The 19,493-nt window shown below is 43.1% G+C and overlaps 2 protein-coding genes across 5 annotated transcripts; both read right to left on the reverse strand.

The window, feature by feature from the left end:
- Window positions 1–371: 371 nt before the first annotated feature.
- Window positions 372–11,958, reverse strand: LOC116504379 (zinc finger protein 2-like). 4 transcript variants are annotated; one of them, XM_032211364.1, is made up of 2 exons: window positions 11,737–11,958; window positions 372–2,918 (listed from the first exon to the last, which is right to left on the reverse strand). In XM_032211364.1, the coding sequence occupies exon 2, from the start codon at window positions 2,902–2,904 to the stop codon at window positions 1,318–1,320; it is 1,587 nt and encodes a 528-aa protein (XP_032067255.1). In that variant the 5' UTR covers window positions 2,905–2,918; window positions 11,737–11,958; the 3' UTR covers window positions 372–1,317. The 4 variants fall into 4 exon arrangements, with proteins under 4 accessions (XP_032067255.1, XP_032067254.1, XP_032067253.1 ...); XM_032211363.1 differs by having other exon boundaries at window positions 372–2,915; window positions 11,710–11,958; XM_032211362.1 differs by having other exon boundaries at window positions 11,710–11,958.
- Window positions 11,959–15,252: 3,294 nt separating this feature from the next.
- LOC116524033 (zinc finger and SCAN domain-containing protein 2-like) lies at window positions 15,253–18,536 on the reverse strand. The gene is made up of 2 exons (XM_032239131.1): window positions 18,425–18,536; window positions 15,253–16,220 (listed from the first exon to the last, which is right to left on the reverse strand). The coding sequence occupies exons 1-2, from the start codon at window positions 18,534–18,536 to the stop codon at window positions 15,253–15,255; spliced, it is 1,080 nt and encodes a 359-aa protein (XP_032095022.1).
- Between the last annotated feature and the right edge of the window lie 957 nt (window positions 18,537–19,493).

The raw sequence follows: 19,493 nt of genomic DNA on the forward strand, positions 1-19,493 counted from the left end.
GTGATAAGTCAAACAAGGTGCCTCAGACTCTGTCTGGAGTTTCCAAAGTTTAGGTGTTAGGTATTCCCTCCCCCACTTAATATGGGAATTAAATTATATGGTGAAATAATAATATGTATAAAAGGCAGGGCAAACCTTTTTGGACAAGATTTATATTCTCTTATTTTATAAGCATGCATAATTTCTCTATTTCTGTGTGTGTGTGTGGGGGAATAAGAGTAATGGAGCCAGGATATAGGTTTAAAATGAGCAAGAGGCCCCTGGACTCTGTTGCCTTTCTTAAAAACTTGCAAACCTTAAGGCTGCACTAGTGATAGTCCACTAGCTCAGATGACAACAGGAAAATCTGGAGAATAGGAAAACAAAACAGAAACTGTATCATCATATTCCTGTATTTATTTCTTCAAAATATTTATATTCTGCCTAGATCTTAGACATTTTTTACAGGACATCTAATTTGTGCATCAAATAATAGCCTTTAGGTATGTCTTCTGTTTCTATATTTTACTCATTTCTCTTAAAAGTTCATCCATTACCCCCCCAAAAAAGAAGTGATAAAACAAGACAGAGGCTTCCTGTAAGGGGGGGAAATCCCCATCCTTACTACAGAGTCAGAACTAAAGAAGCTTCTTGGATGAGAAGTGAAATGTCTTCCAGGAAAAACAAAGTCCAGTTGCCTTTTGCAAAAAGCAACTTTGGGATAACCATGACCTGGATGGTTGATAATTTCCACAGACATCCTTACCACAAACAAAAATGATTTCAGATGAATTTCCAAGCTCCCACACATCACCTACAACTAGATATTTTGCTACAGGCTGGACTATTCCCTTTCCCCCTGTGAAGATTTGCATCATACATATGTTCTTTGAGCCCAGTACTATGGCACACAGCTTCAGTTCTATTCAGCAGTTAGAGAAATTTGTGTGAGTGGGTCCATCCAGAAGTGTGCTGATTGCCCACCTCCCCCTCTTTGCTGGCTCTGCCTCCTTACAAGGGCTTGGATACTGGCACCATCTGTAGCAGACTGCAAGGAACCACAATGATTTATCTTCTGGAGATGTGGAGGTGGTATATGGGCGTGACAGGACAGTTCCTGGAATATGAATAACAAGGCAGGAAAAGGGTCTTGGCACAAAGACTGTCCACAAGAAAACCAAGTTTTTTTTGTTTTGTTTCCTACCATAAAAATCCACTTCGCGTCGTCAAACTCTAAGATCAGAAGTACCCCAATGCATGGAGATTTAAGAAGACAAGAGTGGGATCTTAGCGAAGTTCTCTCCGGAGAACAGGAATTCCAGACTAGGATTAAATCCTTCAGCAATCTGCTCCAGAATAGATCAGTTGAGTTGGGACAGGCTCTGGGGTAGTGTCTGTTTCCTCATCTCCCCAGAAATAGGTGATTAAGTTGTCGGAATCCAGAATGGTGGCAGGCACAGTGTTCGCTTTAACTGGGTTAAAGGGGACCCCAGGGTGGGCTTTGTGGTGGTGCCTGGCCAGGTGACTCCGTTGAACGTAGCCCTTCTCACAGTGGGAGCACATGTAGGGCCTCTCTGCCTGGTGGAGCATCTGGTGCCGGGTCAGCGTGGACTTGACGGCAAAGCTCTTCCCACAGATTTCACAGTGGTAGGGCTTGTCCACCAGGTGGATTCTCTCATGCCGGTAAAGCTTGGACATAGAACAGAAACCTTCCCCACAGACCATGCACTTATAAGGCCTTTCCACCCCATGTGTTCGCATGTGCCTATTCAGGCTCCCACCATGAGTAAATGGCTCCCCACAAATGGGGCACACGAAGGACTTCTCCTCCACCATAAGAGGCATCGGGTAAGTAAAGGGAGCCGGGACCGGGTACGAGAAACCGTCCTCCCACAAGTCATTTTTTAAAAGGCCTTCCTCTCTGTGGCTCCTCTGGTGCCGGGTGACACTTGTGCTACGGGTGAAGCTTTGCCCACAGTCTGGACATTTGTAGGGTTTCTCTCCCGTGTGGGTCATCTGATGGGTAAGAAGATTCAGATTCAAGCTGAAACTCCGCCCGCAATAGAGGCACGAGTACGGCTTCTCCCCTGTGTGGGTCCGCCAGTGTCGGGTCAGGGTTGACTTCCGGTTGAAAACCCGGCCGCATTCGGTACAGGGGTACAGTCTTCCTTCGGAGTAGAACTGCTGCTGGAAAGATGCTTCAAAGACGTCTCCAAGATTGTCCATGGACGCATCCCAAATTTCTTTTGGATAGTCACCTTGACAAAGCGCTGGTTTAAATGGGCTTTCCCAGGCCGGACAGTCCTCCGTTCCCTGGGAAAGGCTTTTTTCCTCAGGATCATCGAAAATGGTAAAATGGAGCTCTACCTGCTGATCAGAGCTCTCCGGCTGGAGGACGGACCTTTTAGCCTCGGCTTCTGGTCTGTCCTCAGCTGGGAGAGATTCCTTCACACTGGATGGCTGACCGGCTTTCTCACTCCACTGAACAGACCTATCCCACTGCCGTTCTGGGTAGCTCACTTCCCGTGACTCATCCCGTCCCATCTCACTTGCACAGAGTTTACCTTCAGAAATGCCCCCTTCGGATTCCTCCAGGATTGTAAAATGAAGCTCGACTTGTTGTTCAGAACCAGGTTTAGGGTACATTTCCACTCTTCTCTCCTGGGTCCTGCTGTCAGGTTCTGGGTGCCTCTGTAGCCTCTGTATTTCCGGCGAGGACCGGGATCGATCAGAATAAAGTAATTCATCATCTAGATCAGGCTGAGAGGAGCTCTCAGGTCGTAGCTCTGCGTCAATCCCACATGGCCAGAGTTTCCCCTGAGAAATGCCCCCTTCGGATTCTTCCAATATGGTGAAATGCAGTTCAACTTGAGGTTCAGAGCCCTCCTCCTTCTCTTGCAAAGTCTTCCCTTTGGTGTCCTTCATTGTTCCATCACCTGCTGAGAAAAAAAAAAAGAGTCCAGATATGTCAGCCCTTTTGAGGTAGCCCAGACCGGGAAACCAAAGTTAGAAATGATAATACAGTTAAGTCCTTGACTTATCTTTTTTTCCATTTTCAACATTCTCTCTCTCTCTTTAAAATAATGTTATTGGTTTATAATATAAATACAAACAAAAAAGTACAAAAGCAAATAGTAGGAAAAATAGGGAAGGGAGAAGAGTGGAAAAGAAGGAGAAAAAAAAGAAAGAAAAGGCACTGAATTACAACTCTTTTTGGTGCAATAGAATAGGGTAGTAACATCAAACCACAACGTTTTACTTTTACATAATAGTTTAAATAAGCCTGCTCTACAATAACAAATCTATCGAATCAGTAAAACCCAAAATCAAAGTTTCATTTTTTTCTACCTCAAGCACAACGTTCAGAAGTGGTTTCCAGGTAGAAACAAAAATATATGTTGCTTTTTTCCTTGATCAAAGCAGTCAATCTAGCCATCTCTGCTAACTCCATCAACACCAGCAAGTTAGTCCTTGATTTATGACCATTTTTGGGACCAAAATGTTTGATGATAAGGGAGTAGCCCCTACATTTAGGACATATTTGCTATGGTTGTTAAGGAAATCACTGCAGTTGTTAAGTGAACCATGTGGTTGTTAAGGGAATCTGCCTTCCTCCACTGGCTGTCATATATTGGGGATGGGGGTGGGGAGAAAGGATCCTTTATAACTAAAGCCAGATATCAGAGAATAGCCTGGAGCCTGCATTTATTCCAAATGCCTATTGTCACCTAAGCAATGAGAGGCCTTTTCTAAATCTGTTCATGCTCCATTCCTTTTCCGCTCTTCCACTCAAAGATCTCATTTTCATTAGCATCCAATTGTCTTTTCTTCCCCCTATGTCTGTCTGTCTGTCTGTCTATACTGTAAATACTGTGTGTGTGTGTATGTATGTATGTATGTACACACACACACACACATACTTACACATATACCGTATTTTTTGGAGTATAAGATGCACCAGAGTATAAGACACACCAAGATTTTGAAGAGGCAAATTTAAAAAAAGGTAGATAGATAGAGGGATAGAGAGGGAGAGAAAGAGAGAGAAATACAGTAGGTAGGTAGGGAGAGAGAGAGTAGGTAGGTAGGTAGATAAATGAATACAGAGAGAGAGAGAGAAATAGAGAGAGAAATACAGTAGGTAGGTAGGGAGAGTGTGTGTACATAGGTAGGTAGAGGGATAGAGAGAGAGAAATAAAGATAGAGAGAAATACAGTAGCTAGGTAGGCGTTTCTGCTGGCACACACTTGATATAATTCTCATCAATCAGTTAAAGCGCTTTCCAAAAGGAAAAAAAAGTGTTTGCACTCTTGCAAACCTCACAAAAATGGCCCATTTTTCACGAAAATGGGCCTGGTTCCCTCCCCCCGCCAAAAGGCATGAATAGTCTTGGGAGGGGGCTTGCAGAGTGCTCCTGGTAGGGGGGCAAAAATGAGCAAAAAACATCCAGTTTTCGTGAAATTGGGCCGTTTTTGTCAAAACAAATTACATGCATAGCCTTATGGAGGCTTATAGAATGCTGCTGGAGGCTGGGGGATAAAATGGCCAGTTTTTTGCTCATTTCTTCCCTCCCAGCCCCCAGCAGCTCTCTGAAAGCCTCCATAAGGGTATGCACAGCCATTTTGGTGAAGGGGCAGGGCTTCAGGAGGCAAACAAATGCTGTATTTGGTGTATAAGATCCACCCAGATTTTCAGCCACTTTTTGAGGAAAAAAGGTGTGTCTTATACTCTGAAAAATAGAGTACATACATATACATACAAATATACATACATACATACCGAATTATCCTAAAAATACGAGTTCCAGGTATAGTTATAAAAGAAGAGACAGACATTGGGATCTCCGTAACTTAAAATATATTAACACTTAGCTTTTTTTACAGCTGCCAAAAAAGCCAACACAGTTCTAGGCTGCATAAACAGAGGGATAGAATCAAGATCACGTGAAGTGTTAATACCACTTTATAATGCCTTGGTAAGGCCATGCTTGGGATACAGCGTTCAGTTTTGGTTGCCATGATGTAGAAAAGATGTGGAGACTCTAGAAAGAGTGCAGAGAACAGCAACAAAGAGGATTAGGGGACTGGAGACTAAAACACATGAAGAATGGTTGCAGGAACTGGGTATGTCTAGTTTAATGAAAAGAAGGACTAGGGGAGACATGATAGCAGTCTTCCAATATCTCAGGGGCTGCCACAAAGAAGAGGGAGTCAAACTATTCTCCAAGGCACCTGAGGGCAGAACCAGAAGCAATGGGTGGAAACTAATCAAGGAGAGAAGCAACTTAGAACTGAGGAGAAATTTCCTGACAGTTAGAACAATTAATCAGAGGAACAGCTTGCCTCCAGAAGTTGTGAATGCCCCAACACTGGAAGTCTTTAAGAAGATGTTGGATAATCATTTGTCTGAAAAGGTATAGGGTTTCCTGCCTAGGCAGGGGGCTGGACTAGAAGACCTCCAAGGTCCCTTCCAACTCTGCTATTATATTGTATTGTACATTCTGACAATGTTAGCAGAGGCTAACGAAAGCTAAGTGGGTAACATATTTTAAGTTCCGGAGATTGCAATGTCTCGTGTGGGTGCATGTGCACGCACATGTCTGTCTGTCTGTCTTTCTATTTATCTATCTCTTCTGGATTTCAAGGTCTTTAGCTATTCACACACACACCCTTTTTAAAAATAAGTAGTTGTTCCTAATTTTATTGAACACAGGGCATAAACTTTCTAAGTGTTTCTTGGAAAATGCCCTTTGGCTCCTCCACTGTATACGTTACATATCTACATTTGAACAGCTGCATTTATGACACACAGGAAATGAATACAAATGAAGCTGAATTATCGTGTTTTCTATAAGCTATATCCTAGATCTTGAAGTGACCACTCAAATTAAAAAATAAGGTATTTTAAAACACACACACACACAAGAAATCTAAGGCTACACCTTTATTTATTTATATATCCCACTTTTTATTACAAATAGTTCACATACCCAATACTCCTTCCTTCTCCTATTTTCTCCACAACAACAAAATCTGTGAGTTGAGTTGGGCTGAGAGAGGGATCAGCTCAAAGCCTCCCAGCTAGAACTCTGAGTCTCCCATTTTGTAGCCAGATGCCTTAGCCCAGGGGTGCCCAAACGTAGGAACTTTAAGACTTGTGGACTTCAACTCCCAGAATTCCCCAGCCACCATGGCTGGGGGTTTCTGGGAGTTGAAGTCCACAAGTCTTAAAGTTTCCAAGTTTGGACACCCCTGCCTTAATCACTAGACCAAACTGAACATACCAGATAATAATACTGTTAAGAACAGATACTACACTTCATCTTAGTCAAAATTGTGTAATTTATCTAGCTGCTCATTTCATTCAAGAACTCTTGAGTGGAGAATGAGACTAAGACACATCGCCCCCTTCACCATTAATAGTAGCAGAACTCATCTACCCGCTTGAGCAAAATGCCTGAGGAAACTCCAGGTCTTCATTTTGTTCATACATAACCTTGGAGTAGCAACATGCCTCTGAAGAAAATGGCCAAAGCAATCCTGCCTTCTCTCCACCCTTTGCTTATTTTTTTATTTTAGATTTTTAAAATCCCGCCTTTATTATTTTTTTGTCAATAAGTCAAGACAGCGAACATACCTAATACTCCTGCCTCCTCCTATTTTCTCCACAATAACCCTGAAGTGGGCCTAGAATTCACAGTCTTCTGGCTCTTAGCCTGGTGCCTGAACCACTAGGCCAAACTGATTCTCTTATGCCACTTGAGTAAGCATATATATATAGTGCCACTGCAAGGATGGCAACAGCTATTCCTTCCTTACAAGGATATAAAAGCTCTAGTCATCACGGTGATTTATAGCCTGATACTTCAAGAATTTAGGAAAATCCCTTTCAGGCCTCCTAGAATGATGGCTACTCTTTTATCTTCCACTAGCAAATTCTACAGCTCTCTGTTCTGAGTCTTCCATCATGTAAATTCACAGAACGATTTCAGCTTCTAATATTGTGAGAGAGAAAAAGACCCCTTTTTTATACTGTGTGATTTTTTTTTTTAACATATAGACATTATTTCCTTCATGTATGCATTGGGGGGGGGAGGGATAAGATAGCCACAGGAATGTGGAACATGGTGGCAATGTAGACAATTAAGCATTGAGCAGAAATGGAAGGGAATGTCTCTTCTATTTTGTAACAGAATTTGGTGGAGCAGAATGAAAAACAAAAAATGGTAAATTAAACACAGACACAAGAAAGTGTTTCTTTGTTTAACATGTTAACATGTAATTTGCTTCCATAAGGTGTAGCATTAGCTATCAAATGAGATGATATTACCAATAAAGGATAATATTTGTAGCTCAGGGTGGAACTGTGGGGTCTTTGGGTTTCTCTGAGATTGGTTGTTTTCTTATAGACATTTCATTATCCAAACTAGGTAACATCATCAGTGCTAGTGCCAAAGAGCACCAAGGACCCCTTCTCAAGATGATATTAGCTACGGGAATTTGAAATCTCAATGTCAAATAGGGAATACCCACTGCAGAAAATGGAAAACATTTTCAAGTAGAGGGGATTGGAAATGAGAATGTTGGATAAAATGAGTTTAATTTGTAGTTTAGTTTAATCTATTTCTGCCAGTCAGAAATGGTCTGCACTCGGGCAGTTTGAACCCGACTCCATGAGACATGGCGAGCTTCGGTTGCTCAATCCCTAGTTCCTGCCCAGCCAGCAATTTGAAAGTATGCAATATTGCAAGTAGATAAATGGGTACCACTTTGGTGGGAAAAACCTTGCTGCGGTTATGTTTGGGGAGAGCAGAAGCCAGCGTTAGACTTGGCCAGGCAAGGCAAGGTGAGATTGGAGGATGAGCATGGAAGAATCAGCAACCTGAGTGCCACTGTCTCATTGATGTAAAACTAGATCACCCCCCTTTAGTGCGCCAAGGATAGGTGCACAAACAGAATGAACTAGCAATCTAGGCTGTCAGGACTGCATTGTGCGTCTAGCATGTGTAGATTTCTCCGACATTGTAGGTCATATGCTGAATAAATAAATATGGATGATGGAAACTAAAACAAAATGGCCCTTTTGAGTCTGCCATTCTTGGTGCAATAGCTTCCTTCACAGACTGATGTAATCTATCCTTGAACAAAAGCAAAGATACCAATTTTTAACCTTACCACAGGCATGTATCCATCTCAAGTTTGATAAATGGATTTGCTTTGGAGGCAGCATGCATATACTAACATGCATAGATACTCCCTTCTACAAGAGCTTGACTGATGTTTTGCCAAATTCAATCTACTGTGGCAACAGCTTTCAAGCAAGGTTCAACTAAAGCATCCAGAATCAATGCCCAACACCCAGGATTTCAATTAGGAATGAAGGCAGGGATTTTGATATAAACAATCAGGAAGAGGTCAGGAAAAAGGGTGAGCAGACCTCAGTGATAGAGCACATCTTTGTGCATGCAAAATTCCAAGATTGCCTTTAAGAGGACCAGAACTTCAACTTCCATTAACTTTAGTCTGCAATATTTGGTGAAGGTTGCATTATACAAGGTTGCTCATTGTGGGCAACCAGAAACTGGTAAATACACAACTTTTATTCTGCCTCTGCTGCTGACAGACAGTTAGGAGATAGGTCAGCCACCTTAAACCAGATGGAAAAGTACTGTATTTTTCAGAGTATAAGACGCACATTCCCCCCCAAAAAAGGATGAAAATCTGGGTGCATCTTATACAGCACTTTTGGCCTCCCAAAACCTCGCCCCTTTGCAAAAATGGCCATGCATAGCCTTTAGGAGGCTTATAGAATGCTCCTGGGGGCTGGGGAGGGCAAAAATGGGCCACTTTTTTGCTCATTTTTCCCCTCCCAGCCCCCAGCAGCACTCTATAAGCCTCCTAAAAGGCTATGCATGCCATTTTTTTTTGAGAAAAAACGGGCCCATTTTTGGATTGTCTTTTGCTCGTTTTTGGGTCTCCCCAGCCCCCAGGAGCACTCCACAAGCCTCCTAAAGGCTATGCATGCCCTTTTTTGACAAAACAAAAAACAAAACAGGCCCATTTTCACAAAAAAACAGGCCTTTTTTGGGAGGTCTGCAGAGTGCAAAAACATTTTAGTTTGTCTCTTCAAAATCTTGGTGCGTCTTATACTCCGGTGCGTCTTATACTCCGAAAAATATGGTAACCTTATATTAGGTCATTACAGGTAGTCTGACTTGCTACAACAATTGAGTCGAAAAGTTCTGCTGCTAAGTAAGGGTTGTTAAGTGAGTTTTGCTCCATTTTACATCCTTTATTGCCACATTTGTTAAGTAAATCACTGCAGTTATTAAGTGAATCGTGTGATCATTAAGCGAATCTGGCTTCCCCCATTGACTTTACTTGTTGAAATCTGGTTGGAAAAAGTTACAAATGGTGATCACATCATTTCCGGACAATGCAACTATCATAAATACATGCCAGTTGCTAAGCTTTTGATCATGTGACCATTGGCAATGGTTGTAAGTGTGAAAACTGGTTATAAGTCATTTTTCTTAGCGCCATTATAACTTCAAACCATCACTAAACAAATGGTTGTAAGTCGAAGACTGCCTGTATTGGTACCTTGCTATCAGACTTAATGGGTTAAACAAAAATCAAGAATATTCTCAATAGGAAATACAGTGAATCAAGGTCCATGTTTTAATTCACATTACAGAATTTACAAAAGTGGGACAGAAATCAATCTATCTTCAGTCAAAAGCTGGGCTTTAATTTTTCCAACCCATTCTCTTTAGAGTGCTTTCATGGACCATGCTATATAAAAGCAATACCACAATATTTGGGGCTACATTTTCTTATGCTGACTTATAATATTTAAAATGGCATAGATGTAACAAAATGCCTCTGTGCACCCCAGCCTAAAATTTAACTCTCAAATTTATAATCTTAATCCCATAGTACCATTGGCGAGGCACGCAGTTTTGGATAGAACCCATTTCTTTTATTAGCAATACATCTGATTCCACAACTGTGGTCCATCTCATGCCAGCCTCAAAATCCCACCCACCAATTCAAAACCTGAATGCCTCATCCTGCATTAAAAACATGTTAATTAAGCAACAATATCTCAAATAGCATAACACCAACATGCTAATGATCTAGTTTACATAACCGCACATGACTTTATACATCTTCCAGGCATTGAGGGGGATGGGTGGAGGTTAATTAAACCAGAAGGAGCCAGACAATTTCTCCCCCTCCCCAGGTCAACATTTATAAGAGCCTTCCAGGTGTGTTAGGTCACAATTTCCAGTTTGCTCATTATGACATTGGCTGAAGATATCTGGAAGTGACCCAATTGGAAAACAGGGCACTAAACTTGGGAAAGCATTAACTTTTAATGTTTTCTCCCCATTACCCAGGGACGTTTTTTTCTTTCTTGCAAAGAAGAAACAGAATCAGGTATCTGCAAAAAAGAGTGTGCATATCTCAGAGAACTCAGTTCTTTTAAGACCATGCACACATATACACAAATTGATTTTTAAAAACCCATAATAACCTCGGCCATCTTGCAAGATGAAATATCTAAGTAGCTGTTTTAAGTTTCACTTGTCTGTGAAATATGTCTTATTTTATACTCTTTATGTGATAAAAGAAACTCCAGCTCTCCTCACAAATCTACTTTAGCATCATCACTACTGCCTTCCTATGCATAATAGCAAGAAAATTCAGGCATCCCTTAAAAACGAGCTAATACGCTTGACCAAGAAACAGACAGGAACTTCATACTGCTAAATGTATCAAATGAACCTCTTTTCCTAGTTTGGACAATGCTGTTTTCCAACCAATAAAGTTAAAGTTAATACAACTGTTCCCATGTTTTCTAGTTGCAGCTTCAAGATCATTAATTGATCTAATTAAATGCACTGTGCAAAACAGCACCATAGTCCTCTGCAGTTGCTGTTCACTGCTATCTATTTTTCTTCCCCAGGGATTTGGGGTGGTGGAAAATATGAGGTTATCCCTCTCCAATGTGATGCCCCTAGAGATTTGAGGCTTCATGCAAGATCCATTTCTGAGAGATTCAAAGTCTGGGATGCCAAGCTGGGGCAAGGGGTGGGAAGGAGCAGAGGGGGGTGGGCACCTGATACAGGTGGGGCAGAGCTTTAAAAATTCCCCCAACTTTTGCACAGCTATGGGTAAGCTTTCCTTTCCTTACACAGCGTTTCTTCAGCTATGATCCCCGGAGGCTTGCAAACAGCAGAAATTCCTTCCATGCTGACAACATCGCTTTGTAAGGAGTGGAAATCTGGGTAACAATTCTAGGCTTGTTCTTTGCTTGGGTCCATTACTTTTTTTTTTTTAAGAGAAGCCCCAGGCTCTTTTCTCCCAACCAGAAATTTGGAAGAGGGAGGCGGCGCTTCTGACTCTTTGGGGGGGGGGGCGGCACCATAAACGGGGACGGGCGAGAAAAACCCCACTTTCTGCACGGCCAAAGCAGCCGAAGCAGTTCCCACGCGAGACGGCGCAGGGCAGATCGCGCGCCCGACAGTGCCCTCCGCGAATCGCCCGCTGCGGGCCCCGTGAATCTTCCTCCCGCGGGCCGGGCTAGTGGCCTGTACGGCCACCCCACCTTCTCCCTGCATCCTCCTAGGGCATCTGGCTCGGCCACGACGAGGGAGGCGGCCGAATGGCCGCAGAGCCTGGGCGGAGCCCCCGTGGATGGTTTTGGCCGGAGGGGAGTTCCCACCTCGGTGGAGCAAAGAGAGACACAGACCGACAGAGAGAAGAGCAAAGCGGAGGCTGGAGGACCGAGATGGCTCCACTGATCGCCAGCGCCGCGCGGTGCCGGTCGTGGATCGGGAAAAAGGAGGCTCAGCTGCTCCTGCGGCTCTCCGGGCGAACTGACTCCCGCTGATCCGGATGCAGCAAGCGCCCGAGACAGGAAACTCATCCCGGCCAGACGCTGGGCGGAGAGACGAAGAGAAAGCGCAGGCCCTCGTGCTCGGTGGAAGTCGCCGGAGCCCTCTGGTGGCAGCGGAGCACGGCCTGAGTAGGTGGGCGGGAGAGACGGGATGGGAGATGGGGGGGGGGGACACACATACAGCAGTCCGCTTTTCGGCGGAAATCGACAGGAGGCGTGCACACACGTGCACGCACACGCACACCGCTCGCTTTATGCCAAGGGTTGCTCCCGGGTCAACATCCAGAGCATTGGTTGCGAAACGCGCGGCTCCTGATCGTTTGAACGCTTTATCTTCCAAGCGAATCGACCTTGGACGGTTTTTCCTTCGAGGAACGTCTTGCAAGACCCTCCCCAAAATAGAGGATGAAACCTAGTTTAGGATCATGATTGTAACCATATAGTCTCCACAGTAGTGGAGTTAAGTAGTTAAGGACCACAAGATGAGGGACTTTTGCAGGGGCACCTTGTGTTTAGGATTGCAATGTCAGACAAGGGGGTTACTATTCCTATCTTCAGGTTGGTACTAAAAATTTTCCACCCCGTTTTTCCTGCAAATGTTTCTGAATAACCCCTGAGGTAGGCTAGACCAGTGGTCACCACTGATGGTCCGTGGATCACTGGCGGTCCGTGAGAAAATGTATTTCCATTGGTTATATTGCACTAAATACTATTTATCTTTTTTAAAACTCATATTAGTGGTCCGTGGGATTTAAAATTATGAATTTAGTGGTCCCTGAGGTCCAAAAGGTTGGTGACCCCTTGGCTAGACAGAGGTGGGATTTTGACTTAGTCTACTGCATAAGCCTGTATACATGAAGATCCAAGCCATTTCTTGTCTGAAATATTTGAGGTACTATTGTAGTTATGATAGCATTTTTGGACTTCTAATTTGTATAAAAATGAAGCATGCAGCATAGGTAGGATTTACTTTCACAGCAGAGATGTTGGCAATCCATTAAAAAAAAGTCTGTGTGAATAACAATATATCTGCCTGGTGTTTAAAAGGTTGGAATGTAGATGTCAAGAAAAATGTCATAGGAAGATTGCACAAAAATTGCAAAGAAATTTTGCTTAACAAGTCCATTGTTACATGACATGTGTGCTGCAAACAAGACATCTGGAAAAGGATTTTGCATTAGACATTTAAACCTAGCCAGACAAGACACTTCTTCACGCACCTGAAAGTCCAAACAATTGAAACATTTTAAACAAAAGAACTTAACACCTGGAAAATGAGTAGGCGGCCATGAACTTGGAGTGAACATTTTTCTGCCCCACTTAAAAGGATCTAAGTCCAATGCAAAGGTGGCCCTTAGGTATATGGCATTGTAATCAATGCCAAAATGCTATCTGGCACCCATGTCTCCGCTTTTACTGTGGAAATGCTGTCACAGGAAGAGATTGAGAGAGCCCAGGTCTACCGTGCTTAACCTGGTGAGTGAAACACATGTTGTGATTATTAACAAAGCAACCCAAATGAACTATGACAGAAGGGGAAATAATATAAGGTGAGTGGTATTGATTGATAATTGCTATTAGAAAAAACAGGAAGCTCCTGTCCGTATTGTATTGTGTAAATGTGGTGTACGTCTAAGTTTTGTGTGTGTGTGTATTTTACGTTTGTAAATAAAATTAAAAAAAAAAAACCCAAAGCAAACAAATTCATGAACATTGCTTTTCAACAGCTAAATTCAAATTCACAACTCTTAATGCCTATTTTTTTCCTCTGTTCCGTTTTGTTTGGAAATTGCTGGTCCCTGCAATTTTCTTGGCAAACTTTTTCAGACATTTGCCATTGCCTCTTTCCCAGGGCTGCAAGAGAGGGATTGGCCTACGTTGGCTTTGTGCCTAAGAAGGGACCAGAGCTCACCAAGTAATGGTTTCTAGTCTGCTACCTTAACTGCTAGGCTCCAAGGGTGTCAAACTGGTGGCCTGCAGGCTGGATGTGTCACACACAGGCCATGCCCCCTCCCCAGCTCCACAAAGCGGAAAAACATTGCGAAATGTCACATGGTGGCAACGTGATGTTGCGAGTTTGACACCCTTGCACTAGACCAAACTGGCTCCCTTGATCATAGACCCAAATTCTTGCAAAATATAGATTTAAAATTACAATTCCAGGTCCATGTATTTCAAAGTGAATAATATGGTACTATGCAAGATCACTGAAGGACAGAGAAGTACTTTGCTGGATCCTACCAAAAGTCCATCCAGGACATCTTCTCCCATCATTAACTGTAGCAATTAGCATTCAATATAAGCTGTCTCTGGAAACAGAGGCCTCCATAAACCTTGGCTGCATGGACTAATTTTGGGGGGATTTTGCTCTGTGGGGCACAAAACTCTTATCAGCCATGGTGGTGACAAGGAAAAGAATGGTACTGTAGGAGGTGGATACAGGTAGTCCTCAACTTACAACCACAATTGAGCCCAAAATTTCTGTTGCTAAGTGAAACAGTTGCTAAGTGAATTTTGCCCCATTTTATGACCTTTCTTGCCACAGTTGTTAAATGAATCATCACAGTTCTTAAGCTGGTAACACGGTTGTTAGGTGAATCTGGCTTCCTCATTAACTTTGTCAGAAGGTCTCAAAAAAATGATCACATGACCCCAAGACACTGCATGTGTCCTAAATATGAATCAGTTGCCAAGGCTGAATTTTGATTACTTGAACAAAGAGATGCTGCAAAAGTTGTAGGTGTGAAAAATGGTCATAAGTCACTTTTTTCAGTGCTGTTGTAACTTTGGTCACTAAATGAACTGCTATAAGTTGAGGACTAATTGTATACAGCCCAGAGACCCTCTCCTTTGCAGTAGCACAATCATGAAGATACTATCATAAACATATGCATAAACATTGGATATTGTTTTTAGAGATAATATAAATAACTGGTGGACCAGGTTTCTTTAAAACATATTGTTGGGGTGCAGTTCTCATCATTCCTCCCCATGGATTGTACTGATCAGGGCAAAATTGAAGGACTCCTATAGTGACAAAGAATAAAGATAACAGAAGAGTGATGGGAAGGAAAGTATATTTATTTATCTATCTGCCAGATTTTCTCTGTGGCCCATCTCACCTATTTCACAGGCCAAGGTAGTTTTGGCAGCCCATGATGTGGTCAGATCAGAGATGAGCAGTTGCTTGGCCATGACAGTAAGGAGAGAGACCAGACACATCAATGCCTTAGTTTGGGAAAAGCTATTTCCGTTCTTCAGGAGAATTTTGATCAGGAAAGGAAGAGGAGGAGGAGAAATTTCTCCCAGCAGTTCCTGGCAGGTATAGAAGGAAGCAGCCCTCGTCTTTGGCCAAAGCAGCTGTCCGGTTTAATCAGCGACCTGGTGCTTCTTCTGCTCGTGTCTCTTCAGATGTGATCTCTGCCCGTAGCTCTTATCACAGGAGAGGCACTTGAACGGCTGGTCGATCCCAGGCACCCCCTTGTGTTTGATTACGGGGGGCTTCATAGTGGACGTGGAGGTCTCACAATTAGGGTACGGGTTGGGCATCTGCTTCTCAGAATCGGGGGACGAAGTTTCTTTCCTGTGGAGTCTCTGGTGGCGTGGGATGCTGGATCGGTGAAGGAAGCCCTTCCCACACTCGGGGCAATGGAAGGGCTTCTCCGTGACCTGGCCAGCCTTTTCTTTAGAAGAGGGGGTGAGTTTCACCTGCTTCTTTGTGGCCTCGGCTTTTTGTCCCACAAGACCTGCAGACCTGCACTGGAAAGGGTGGCTACACTTGGAGCATCTGAAGGTGCAGTTGCCTTCAAGGGAGGCCTGTTGATGGGTAACAGGGATGGGGCTGAGATGAATCTCTGCAGAATTAGAACCCCCGCAGGACGCCCCTCTGTCACATGTTCCTTCGTGAACTTCAGAAGTTGGTAACTGGTTACCACCTGCCTCGATGTTGTTCCCGGGATGGATTTCCTTCTCCGGAGGTGACCTCTCACCGGGATGCCCTTCCTTTTGTGAACTGGCTCCTGCAACCGCAACATCCGGAGGGTTATTCTGCTCGCGACTCTGAGGGACATCCCCGCTGCCATCTTGATTGTGTGAGACGTAGGTGGCCTTGACGTGCAAAGAACCTCCCTGGTGTGCAATTGGGGTGCTGAAATATCTAATGAGTCCCTTTGTGTATGGGTGGGTTCTGGGCCACTGAGGAAACAGGCTGACATTTTCACCCGTCAGGAAAAACTCACTGCTTCTTGTTGGTAGCTGAGTTTCTTGGGCAAAGTTATACTGCAACCTCCCAAGAGACACACCGTTTTCTTGCTCTTTGGATTGTGCTACCCCATCACCTGCTTGGATAACCAGAGATAATCAGTTGCGAAAATGAACATATTTAGCCTTTATCCTTAGTTATAAATCTTTCCTAATTTGGTGCTCTCCAGAAATGTAGAGTTGCCATTTCCATGCTGGCTAGGGAATTGGGAATTGGCTCACGGTATCCAGAGAGTGCCTGGTTAGGAGGGAACTAGCGTTAAATACAGATGCCAACATATGCCTTGTTTGCAGTTAACGATAGTGGGAAGTCACATTGCAACTGGTCCTCAACATTTATGACCTTTTCAGGTTTGTAAAGCAAAGGAAAGCTGAGGCAAGATCATAAGCACAGTCACGGTTTCACTTAATGATGGCTTTGTGTAATGACCAAGTTACTGGTCCCAACTGTGGTTGCTACATGAGGACTACCTGTATGCAAAAAAAGAGCAGGCAGAGCAGGGGAAGTTCAGAGGTCACATACTGTTTTATCCAAAGGCTGCAGAATGACCATCAATGAGGTCATTCAAAGGTGGGGAATGTGTGACTGCCTGAAACTGATGGACTATAAGTTGCAAAACTGCCCATCATGCTGGCTGATGCTGCAGGGACCTGTAGTTTAAGAGTTCTGGAGGACTGGAAATCCCCGATTTAGATAGAACTATTAAATAGCAAAGATGAAAGAAAATATATGCTGGGTGTAGAAGTTGAGGGAATTTTCCCTCCACTTTTCCCTCTAATTTTTGTGTAATATGCAAAACTCTATCCAAACATAAACTACCCACTCCTATTTCTGTGTAAAATAAATTGGAAGCTTGCTCTTGAAAAGTTGCCTTAATTCTGAAGAAAACTGTAACTCAAATAACTAAAATACAAATTTTAAAAATTGTCCAAGGTAAACTGGGCAGATTCTGCTATAAATTATTTCTTGTAACTAGGAAGCTTCTTTAAAAAATGCTGAACAATACAGGACTAGCAAAATATTAGCCATATGAAGCAGGAACCTGAATTCTGGGATCTGTATTCCTGATTCTCATAGAAAGCAATAGGATGGACAAGGTTGCACCCCATTGATTCACTGACAGTGTTAGCTGAGCTAATGTGGAGGGAGGGTGGGACAGATGACTTCAAATTTTTCTTAATTAATCTAGTTATTTGACTCCAAGAAGTTTAGATGCAGTCCCAGATACATCAGTCCTGCTTAGCTGTTGTGTGAATTGCTGACTATAAGATACCCTAATCTTTCTAAGATGAAAGTAAATTTCTCTCTCTGTCTTGTTTTTTTAAAACAATTTCCAATGGGGAGCAGGGTGAAGAGTCCACCCTCAATGTCTGTCATAATGCAACCCCCCCCCTTTTTTTTTTGCTTAGCATTTTTGCATTCCAACATAGGGTCTTGGTGGAAGGAAAAGCAAAGGGAGAAAGCTAAAACTCCCGGACTTCTCTTAAGCTTGCTGGTAATCAGACCCCTCTGTTGCCGACTGTTTTCCTGGCCTTTGGGGGGAGTCTGCTGGGTAAGACAGGATTACTAGAAGGCCATGCCAGGGGCTTTTCCAGAGGAGACACAGACCTTCGTCTTCCTTCTGGTTTATTTGCCTTCCTCAAGCAAAGAGTTCTTACGGTAAGAAAATGGAGAGCCCTAAAGTCTCCCACCACACTTGCAAAGAAGTAGTTTTACTTTAAGAGAGAGGTAGGCAATTAGAGAGAGGTAAGGCAAATCTAGAAAGCATACTAAAAAGTAGAGACATCACCCTGCCAACAAAAACCATAGTCAAGGCTATGGTTTTCCCAGTTGCAATGTACGGCTGTGAAATTTGGACCATAAGGAAGGCTGAGTGCCAAAGAATTGAGGCCTTTGAACTATGGTGCTGGAGAAGACTCCTGCGAGTTCCTTGGACTGCAAGGCGATCAAACCGGTCAGTCCTAGAGAAGACCAACCCTGACTGCTCTTTAGAAGGCCAGATCCTGAAGATGAAACTCAAATACTTTGGCCACCTAATGAGAAGGAAGGACTCACTGGAGAAGAGCCTAATGCTGGGAATGATTGAGGGCAAAAGAAGAGAGGGACAACAGAGAATGAGGTGGCTGGTTGGAGTCAATGAAGCAGTAGGCATGAGCTTAAATGAACTCCAGAGGATGGTAGAGGACAGGAAGGCCTAGAGGGACATTGTCCTTGGGGCTGCGATGGGTCACACACAACTTCGTAACTAGCAACAAGAAGCTGGTTTCACGAATTCCTTACCTTGGTATAAAGACGGAGATGTGTTAAATTCCTCCTCAACGTGGACCAACGAAAGGGGTGTGGTAACACCTTCTTCTGTCTCCAGAAACAGTTCTGAGTTGTACTTCTGCATCTCTGTCCAACCAGATTGCAAGAGAGATTGAAATGATGGGCCTTCACGTGGGAAAAGCTTGAATCCCTGGCTTCTCTAGTTATGCATTTAAAATAGGGTAACATAACCCTTATAAAAACTGGCCTGGATTTGAAAGGCCCCATTGCAATATGGTGAAAGCATTCTCCCTGGTTAAAGCTCAGGCAAGACACCTTCCTAAGCCTTGTATTTGAATTAATACAGGCAATTTTGATCTTCCAGCCTTTCTGGGAAGTTCCCCCATGTTCTTTGCTAAAAAGTACAGGAATTGCCTGAAGATGGAAGCCATACAGTAGAAGGAGCTATCAAGGAAGACCCCCTGCTGATTTCAACCTGCAATGGCACACATGCACTTATGCACACAGACAATACCTTACCCCCCCTTTGTAATTCTGCAAAGATGAATGGAAGTGGAGGGGTCTGGCTGAATCTCAGGTAGATCTATCCTTCAATTAGCCATGTCCTCCTCTATTGTTTGCTTCAACCAAGGTCTTTTGTTTAGGATAACCCCCTGAGGGTGTTTGCCTGTCACCAATCATTAAGCTAAATCACCTTTAAGCTTTAATATAATGGATCTTTATATTAAAGAATCTCCTAAGCATGTCATCTACAACTCAAGTATTAAAAACAACAGAAGCTTCCACATTTCAAACAGAATAAACTGCTTTTGTAGAATATGAAAACTGTTTCAAACATATTGCTAATAAGTTTTTCCTCTTTGTTCCATTTCTTATTGTTCACTATTAATTATATTCTTTACATTGTTGTTAAGAATTTGTATTGTTTGTGGTTAGTTGGTTTCTTTTCGTAGTATTGTGCATTTCCCCCCAAATATACAGTAATAAATGTAAACATTTTTTAAAAAGAAAGAAATGTGGGTTTTTATATTTAAAAAATGTTATGAGAATTTCCTCTTTTCCACTGAAATCCCAGCTCAGG

This window comes from Thamnophis elegans, chromosome 2 (genome assembly GCF_009769535.1).
Source record: "Thamnophis elegans isolate rThaEle1 chromosome 2, rThaEle1.pri, whole genome shotgun sequence".
In the NCBI taxonomy this organism is placed as follows: Eukaryota; Metazoa; Chordata; class Lepidosauria; order Squamata; family Colubridae; genus Thamnophis; species Thamnophis elegans.

What these genes read in the sequence shown, in the direction of transcription:
- LOC116504379 (XM_032211364.1), bottom strand. Translation starts at nt 2,904, where the DNA reads ATGAAGGACACCAAAGGGAAGACTTTGCAAGAGAAGGAGGAGGGCTCT.
- LOC116524033 (XM_032239131.1), bottom strand. Translation starts at nt 18,536, where the DNA reads ATGCAGAAGTACAACTCAGAACTGTTTCTGGAGACAGAAGAAGGTGTT. An exon ending in ATCTCCGTCTTTATACCAAG is followed by an intron (nt 16,221 to 18,424) that starts GTAAGGAATTCG and finishes TTATCCAAGCAG; the next exon opens with GTGATGGGGTAGCACAATCC.